This window comes from Lactuca saligna, chromosome 6, assembly GCF_052625555.1.
Source record: "Lactuca saligna cultivar CGN05327 chromosome 6, ASM5262555v1, whole genome shotgun sequence".
Taxonomy (NCBI): domain Eukaryota; kingdom Viridiplantae; phylum Streptophyta; class Magnoliopsida; order Asterales; family Asteraceae; genus Lactuca; species Lactuca saligna.
In genome coordinates this window covers 120,834,625-120,844,234 of record NC_136422.1, presented here as the reverse complement: position 1 = coordinate 120,844,234, position 9,610 = coordinate 120,834,625, and the positions used below count along the sequence as shown (strand labels likewise).

General features: G+C 35.8%; 1 protein-coding gene across 1 annotated transcript; it reads left to right on the top strand.

Annotated features, from left to right (window-relative positions):
• Window positions 1–6,512: 6,512 nt before the first annotated feature.
• On the top strand, window positions 6,513–8,776 carry LOC145000049 (phosphoribulokinase, chloroplastic-like). The gene is made up of 5 exons (XM_078959195.1): window positions 6,513–7,186; window positions 7,657–7,741; window positions 7,861–7,945; window positions 8,059–8,303; window positions 8,396–8,776. The coding sequence occupies exons 1-5, from the start codon at window positions 6,636–6,638 to the stop codon at window positions 8,645–8,647; spliced, it is 1,218 nt and encodes a 405-aa protein (XP_078815321.1). The 5' UTR covers window positions 6,513–6,635; the 3' UTR covers window positions 8,648–8,776.
• Window positions 8,777–9,610: the final 834 nt, after the last annotated feature.

The window sequence follows — 9,610 nt, the reverse complement described above, 5'->3', positions numbered from 1 at the left end:
TTTTTATGAGTCTACAACTCCAATAGACCAGAAATATGATGGAGCTAAGCTTATGGAGACCATTTGCACAAAAAGCCTCCACCTTTGGGACTAAAACCCTAGAAAATGGTACTTGAAGTATATAACATGAACCATATGACAAGATCCGAACTTTTTACCTGATAATGAAGCTTCAACCCTTGCAAAGCTCAGATCCACACTTGAACACCACTTCTGGCCTTCCCAATGAGCTATTCTTCTCCTTTGCTACCTTGGAATGGCACCACAAAGCTTAGAATACTCACAAAATGGCCTAAGAACGAATGCACACACTCTTTAGGCTTTCTCTCTGAGGGATGGTGGCTGAGAAGTCCAGCCACACATTCCTTTTATAGCCCTCCAAATGAATTAGGGTTTTTAGGTCTGGACCGGTTACGCCCAGCATACTTGAGGGTAAACGCATCCAAATGAAGCGCACGAGTACGCGCAGCGTACACCTTGTACGCCTAACGTACTCGCCTAACATGAAAGGCCTAAAATGACAACATATCAAAGATGCAGGGCCAAATAGAAGGATACCTAGATTTCGAGCTGTTACATGAACTTCATCAAAGAGCCAGTAGAAATAATTTACAGAGAGGTCAAAGGACTCAAGAAAAGTCGGATGCCCATTGTTAAGGTGTGATGGAACGTTAAGCGAGGACCAGAGTACACATAGGAATGAGAGGACCAAACGACGGACAAGTACCCTCACTTTTTCAAAGGAATCCCGACCACAAGATAAAATTTCTGGATGAAATTTCCTAAACAGGGGGAGACTGTGAAAACTGAGAGGTTTCCGTTACTAATCGCCATTAGGAAAGAGTAGGGAGATAGATGTAATAGCTTAGTGTTGTAATATTTGATTTTTGAGATAATAAGAATCAAATGTGCCATTACATTTATTTGATAAAAAGTCAATTAGGCTTAAAAATTAGTGTCCGAAAAATTGTAGAGTTTCCTAAGTTGGTTAACATACTTAGATAATACTCATTAATGTGATCTCAAGGATATAAGATTCGTAAAAATCCAACTCCAAAGGAAAGAGTTATGGATTTTATAAAAATAGAAATCAACTGCGTAATTAAAATTAATTACGTCAAAACGGTACTTAGAGATCAATTGATTTTGGACTAAAAGTGAAAAAAGGAGTTTCGTAGTACTCCTTGAGGTATAAACTCTAGGGGAAAAGTTTGCCGAAAATGGAGTCCGTACAAGAGTGATATGATTTTTATAAAATCATTTATTTTTAACCCTGTTAGGCAAAAAAATGAAACTCAAAGCTAGCCAAAACAACCTAAAGGAGAGTTGTAGTACCCATTGATCAGACCATCACATAGATATAAAAAGGGCTTAGATCGGAGCACATACAAAGTTATGATTTTTACAAAATCTTTTCATTCGCGCCAGGTGCGCATCTCCACTCGTTGCACACCTGATACTAGATTCGAGTAAATATTTTCCCAACACACACATCCAAAACTCGAGTGGAGGATAACACATTGCAGCTTTCAGATGGAGCTACGATTATCACGCGCAAATATTTACCTGACACGCACCTCCAAAACTCGACTATAAATAGAGAATTGTGCCATTCCAGTTTCACACATCCTTAAATATACATCTCTCTAAGTCTCGAAGTAGATGCCATCTGGAGCGATCCCTGAAGTCTCGAGCACGATTCAACCCTACATAAAAGGTTTCGCACGACTAGCGTGAGTATACAATCCCTATTTCCTCTACTTTAAATATCTTGGGGGGGGGGGGGGGGGGGGGGGCTATACTCTTATCAAATGGTTTTATCAAAATATATTTATCATTATAAATATCAAATCATTTTATAAAGAGTAAAGCCTTAGGATAATGTAGCTAGAGATACTATGCTTAGTTATAAGCTATGATATTATACCTAAGAGATATGATGCCCGATAGTCTAGGAAGAGATAATACATAGATGTTATAATGGCCAATTCCCTAGGATAACATAGTACCTAAAAGTTATGTTGGTCAAATTTAGGGCTATGCATCGTACTTAGTTGTTACTCCGATAAAGATCATGTTTTCAATAACCATAATTAGGATATATATATATATATATATATATATATATATATATATATATATATATATATATATATACATACCAAATAATTATGAGATTAAAGGTTGTAATTATCAAATATAAGTTAAAAGATTTATATTGTGATAGTTATAGCAAATCCCTAGGAAGGATTACAATAAAAGATAAAAGATAAATACCTAAGGGCAATGCGTTAGTGAGCTGTTAATTCATCCAAAAGTCTTGATTAAATTCGACATTCCCTAGGTACCTATAATCATTAGTCTTGCGAGAGCTAGAAAGATATGTATATACGGGGTTTGACAACCCCACCTGCGATTGCTAGCTACAATCCCGACATTATAATTTTCTTATTATTCACTATTTGACGTCCGATGAAGCGTTGTGGCGGGGCACACATTTTAGTCAAACAACGTCGATTATAGGGGCTCATGGCAATACATTAAGATCACCTAAGAGTTCAGACTACCATCATCGATACCTTACAATGGTAGATAAAATACATTAGGATCGTTGGATATCTTACAAAGATAGTAAATTAGGAGTTATATAATATATCCTAATAAGATAATAAGATATGATCGTTAGATATCCTAAAAGATATTAAGATATGATCGTTATGAAAAAAAAGGATTCTTAAACTAATACAACCAATTAAAAGCCGAAAACTCTACAAACATATACACAAACAAACATTATGTTGACGCTCTAAAAAATACATGTATTCTCAGGGAGATGAGTGAGAAAGAGGATAGCCGTGTCAAGGAGGAAGTCTACAAGGAAGCTGCTGGAGTTTAAGTATCGTCTGTTTATCGTCTTTAGTCATGTTTAGGAAGTGTGTTTGTCTTTTCAAAACGATATAACCCCAAAATAATTTATAATAAATAAAAGAAATGTTTGCGATAAACCATGTGTTATGTTCTTTATATATCTGTAAACATTGGTCCAATTTTCTGACGTTCGCACCGTCCAACGTTTCTACCGCCGGCCGGGGGTCTGACATAATCAAACACAATTGAACATATATGAACATAAAAGTAACTTAAATGAACGAATGCAAATGAACAGCATAAACGAACGTTCACAAGCATCATTCAACGAAGAAAACCATTGTTCTTGTTCGTTCATTTAACTAAACTAACAAGAATTTGTGTTCATGTCCGTTCATTTATTAAATAAACGAACATAAACGAACTTTCGGCCGAACGGTTCAGGAACCGTTCGTTAATGTTCGGTTCATTTAAAGCCATAACCCCATAATGTGCGATAAAAATCCAAAAGAAAGCTAAAATATATGAAAGAATCATAGTGTTACATCAATACCCTTAGATTAAAACAATCAACACAACAACATCAATATATCTCATGAATCCTATAAGAATGGGGTATGAGCAGGTATATGTCAGTAGTCATGTCTTTAAGAACAATTACATAACATATATAACCTCTAATATGGGCGTTACAAGAACATCCAAGTGGAAAACAAGAGGTAGTAAGTCAAAATGTGTAGAAAAACAAAATATTAGTACATCATAATACAAGCATATGAGTCCGATAACCTGCAAATAGCTCAGACATGGAAAGAGTAAGTTAAAGTAATTAGTAAAAGATAAAGGAGAAAGAAAATCATAATGCCTATATATGAGTATAACAGCAGGAACATTTATAACAATAAAGATAAAAAAAAAAATTAGCACAAGACAAGGGGCTAGGCTACTATCCGAGGTCATTTCCTTGGAAAGAGCAAGATCCGTTGTGTATAGTTTCATACTATCCTACCAATTCCTTACATGATGTCCTCTCCTCTTTTTACTATCAAATATTATTGACTATATCAACATTACCATCGCCGATGGCAACCCCATTTAGACCTGTCAATGCCACCTCAATCATCATTTCCTTAATTTTGATGCTCTTTACACCTAACAAATTTCTTATTGTCGCATTTTGGTATTCTATCTAACAAATTTCAGCAAGTTCACCTTAATATCCTCATTTAAGCTAATTCTATTTTCCTCTCGGGCTGCTTTTTGTCCGCCAACATTAATTCAGACCCATACATCATGATAGACCTAATAATTTCTCTGTAAAACTTCCATTTTAAAGGATGTTTGAGATTACTTTAAAAACAAAATTTGGACATTTGATTTTTTCCAAAAAGTCAAAAAAGTTCAAAAAATGTTTGAGAAGTTGAAAAGTTATTTATAAAACAACTTTTAACCAAGGGGAAAAAAATTAGATTCTAAAAGTCATGAAATCGTGATTTTTGTGACTTTTTAACCTTCTAAAAACAATTTGTCTTTTATCCATTCAAAAACATTTTAAACCATTAGTTTAGGAAAAAAAATCTTTTACAAAATATTCTTTTATAAAAAGAACTTTAAAACTAAAAAAAAAAAAGCGGGATAATGACTTAGGAGGGTAACTACCTCTTATCCGTGTTCACATATTGACAAATTCTTCTTTATTGTACATAATAAAGCAACTAACTTGTTTTAACTGTTTAAATTATACCAATATTGCCGGCTAATACATGTTTTAATCGGTAACTCAAAGGGAAAATGACTACGGAGGGTAACTACCTCTTATCTGTGTTCACAAATTGGCAACTTCTTATTTTTTGTATACAAGAAAGAAACTAAGTTGTTTTAACTATGTAACATCCCAAAAATTATGACCAAAAATTTCATTTTTAATTTAATACTAAAACCATAATTATCATACCATTAATTTAATACTCCAGCATCGGGCCTCGCCCGACATCAGGCCCCGCCTGACATCGAGCCCCGCTCGGTATACAAATTTGTCTCTCTTAGGCCCCGCCTGTCTCCGGCCCCGCCCGCTAAACACATACAATCATCTAACATGCTAACACATAAAGAAACATACTCTACTGTATCCCTGTCTTAAGAAACATACTCTGCTAATAATGAGATACAGAACTTCGTCCATACTCAGCTAGTTCCAGCCAGGGCTTCAGCAGTGCAAGGTGAGTCTCCTCACTGTGTGAATGGGTCTAAGGCCATAATGCTAGCCCATGTAGTCTATGAGTAGGAAGACTTGGGGGTTAGCCATAGGCATTGTTTGCTAGTATGTTATTCCAAACCAAGGTCTGATGCCGGGCGGGTGCCTGAGGAATGTTTCATGTTAGATTATACTTGTTGTATGTGTGATACTTGTATGTGCTTGGTAAAGAGGTGAGTGTGGGTGAGCTCCCGTATCTCATCACTAGTTGAGTACGAACGATGTTCTGTATTTCATTATTACCATAGTATGTTTCTTAGGACATGGATACAGTAGAGTATGTTTCTTTATGTGTTAGCATGTTATAGGATTGTATGTGTTTAGCGGGCGGGCCCCGGAGACAAACGGGGCCTAAGAAAGACATATCTGTATACCGAGTCGGGCCCGATGCCGGAGTATTAAATTAATGGTTTGATAATTATGGTTTTAGTATTAAATTAAAAAGAATTTTTTTGTTATGATTTTTGGGATGTTACACAGTTAAAACAAGTTAGTTGCTTTCTTATGTACAAAAAAATAAGAAGTTGTCAATATGTGAACACGGATAAGAGGTAGTTACCCTCCTATATCATTTTCCCTTTGAATTATCAGTTAAAACAGATATTAGCCGGTAATATTGGTGTAATTTAAACAGTTAAAACAAGTTAGTTGCTTTATTATGTACAAAAAAGAAGAAGTTGCTAATATGTGAACACGGATAAAAGGTAGTTACCCTCTTAAGTTATTTTTCCAAAAAAAGTAATCCCAAGTTAGTTGCTTTATTATGTAAAAAAAAAAAGAAGTTGCTAATATGTGAACACGAATAAAAAGTAATTACCCTCTTAAGTTATTTTTCCAAAAAAAATAATCCCAAACACCTTTTATCATTCTCCATTTTATCATTCTCCATTTTTGCCTACTTGTATTTATGGGATGAGTGACATCTAGGTAACTCCACAAGTACTCTCTGCATTATGAATCCTAAGGCCCACATATTTGAAGCTCTCCTTCGATAGAAAAGTTTGATCCCCTATACTTAAATCAAAACAATCTATTACAGCAATTAGAAAATGATTTGGAAGATTACAAATTTTGGCCCAATGTGTACTATTCAAAATCATAAAATTTCCTATTTCGCTTTATTAAAGAAATTAACGCCATTGTTTTATTATGATCTACTTTCATTTCAGCATCTTACATAACTTAACTCAATGAAATGTCAAATATACCCTTGGAGCTTTGGAGAAACCCAACTATATCTCTCTACCCCCACCTTAAAATCACCTCCCATTTTGTCCAAAACCAAGGGTAGTCATAGAAACCCATAAAGGTCGCTGATGTCACCCACTTCCATTTCTCATCTGATTCTTACACTTTCGTTAGTTTCTTTTTATACTTCAAAGGAGTTCTGTGAATCTTGAATTACTCATTCAAAAGCTCTTACATTTCTCTCTCTAAAACTTCAGGAGAGAGAGAGAGAGAGAGAGAGAGAGAGAGAGAGAGAGAGAGAGAGAGAGAGAGAGAGAGAGAGAGAATGGCAGCGTGCACAGTATACACACTCCAAGCTCTCAACACAACATGCGCGATCTCAACACCCACAAAAACCCACCTGGGATTCAACCAAAAGCAGGTCTTTTTCTACAGCAATGGAGGTAAAGGGACAAGTAGTGGCAAGATGAGAGGTGGTGAAATAACATGCTCAGGGGACACAATAGTAATCGGACTTGCAGCCGATTCTGGGAGTGGGAAAAGTACCTTCATGAGAAGGTTGACCAGTGTTTTTGGAGGTGCAGCTTCCCCTCCAAAAGGAGGGAATCCCGACTCAAATACACTCATAAGCGATACAACTACAGTCATATGTCTGGATGATTACCATTCTTTGGACAGAACTGGAAGGAAAGAAAAGGGAGTGACTGCACTTGATCCACGAGCCAATGACTTTGATCTTATGTATCAACAGGTTAAAGCTCTTAAAGATGGTGTAGCTGTTGAGAAGCCGATTTATAACCATGTTACTGGTCTTTTGGATCCTCCTGAACTCATCAAATCCCCTAAGATTCTTGTCATTGAAGGTCTTCACCCAATGTAAGTCTTAAAGGGTGATTAATTTGGTTAACTTTTTTAAAGATTTTGGAAGACATTAGAAAGTTTGATCGTTTAATGTCGATCCGTTTGTTTGTGGAGGATATGAAGAAGATATCTAAGCGGGTACATTTGGATATACATTTGTATGGCTGAAAATGTTATGATCATATCCTTATAATATCGGTGGGGCCATGTTGATGACAATTTAAACTTTTTTTTTTTATTTTTTTTATTTTTTTTATATATATATATATATATTTACTTTTTCTTACTTTATTTTTCTAACCCTATGCACCAATTAATTAGATTTTGTGCGTACATCAGATCATTCCTATTTTTAATTATAACTATATCATGAAAAAAATTTCAACTGATAATCATCATTAATTATTATGCAATAACTGTAGCTTTGGTTATGAATTATGAACTTAATTATGATCATCTCTTTTTTATTTTCTTTAAATATGTAGGTATGATCAGAGAGTTAGAGATCTCCTAGACTTCAGTATCTACTTGGACATCAGTAACGAAGTTAAATTCGCTTGGAAAATTCAGGTTTAGCATCAAAATATAATATACCATATATATCTCTTACAAAAATACAATACGAAATTATATTTTGAAAAAAAAAATGAAAAATTTACTAATGCACCATATGTATCTATGAACTCTAGAGAGACATGGCAGAGAGAGGACACAGTCTTGAAAGCATTAAAGCTAGTATCGAGGCTAGAAAACCAGATTTTGATGCTTATATTGGTAACCCTCTCACCCATGCTTAAAGATCTCATAACTCTTTATATATCCACGAATTACGAATATATTCTAATTAATTAATCCTTGTTTATGATCATGATCACGTATATATACAGATCCTCAAAAGCAATACGCAGACGCAGTTATTGAAGTGTTGCCTACACGTCTGATTCCAGATGACAACGAGGGAAAAGTGTTGAGAGTGAAGCTGATCATGAAAGAAGGAGTTCCATACTTCAATCCTGTGTACTTATTCGATGAAGGTTCAACAATCTCATGGATCCCATGCGGGAGGAAGCTCACTTGCTCGTATCCTGGCATTAGCTTCTCATATGGCCCAGACGCTTACTTTGGGCATGAGGTAAACCTACGACACCATATATAATACCTCAATCTACGTATGTACACCTGTAAATACATATGATTTCACCGAAAGTTTCAATCTTGTTGCAGGTTTCGGTGTTGGAGATGGATGGGCAGTTTGATAGACTAGATGAACTCATCTATGTCGAAAGCCATTTGAGTAACATCTCAACGAAATTCTATGGTGAAATCACACAACAGATGTTGAAGCATGCTGACTTTCCGGGTAGCAATAATGGCACTGGTCTCTTTCAAACCATTGTAGGGTTGAAGATCCGGGACTTGTTTGAACAAATTGCAGCTAAAACGGAGTCAACTCCACTTCAATCTACAAAAAGTTAAATATTATAAACAAGCGGTTTCTGAGTGTTTGAATCCCATATGTATTTAAGTTCCAGCTGTGTATTGGAGAGTGTACGTGATATAAAGGAATCCAATTCATAAATGATAACCCTAATTTAAGATCCATAAGAGCAGTATCATTTGCATTTTCCAGGTGGCAATTTCGTTGACACTTGTCATGATGCTAATTTTAGTCAAGAAAACATGATATAAGAGCTTTAAATCTGACGTAGGATCTAGCTAGTAATGTAACTCCCATCCGAACTAGGTAGGAGGTAAGTAGTAGGCAAGCTTCTTTTAATGTTTTCTACTCTATAAAAGGCCTGAAAATCTGTAACCTTTTGTATAAGTCATCGTTAGTATATACGCATAGTTTCCGAAAATGAAAAAACAAGATGGAATTGTGTTAGTGTTGGCTTTTCTCTGTGCATTTGTTATCACCGTGTCTGCTGTAATCTCTGAAACATCTGGAAATGATGAGAGAAAAAGTAAGTTTCTTATTTATATTATAATGTTAGTGTGTACAAGATATATATGGGGTTCTAAAAGAAACACTATTAATTAAGAAGCAACAGTAAGCTCCAACAGTGAGAAAATAACCTTGGCTACTCGATATGAGACAGTAATATATAACATATTCTCAGTAAAGTTCGAGATTGGCATGTTCTAATTATTCTATTATTTCCTAGGAAATTTAGTCAGCAAGACACATCATGGAGGTGGTGGGGCTTATGGATATGGAAGTGGAGGACAGGGTGGCGGATGTGGTGGTGGCGGTTTTGGAGGATGGGGTGGTTATGGATGTGGAGGTAAGGGAGGAGGGAAAGGTGGTGATGGTGATAAAGGAGGAGGTGACATAGGAGGAGTGAGTGGTGGAGGTGTTGGACAAGGGGGAGGTAACAAGGGAGGAGGGAACGATGAAGGTGGTGGCCAAGGAGGAGGTGATAAGGGAGGAGGGAGCGG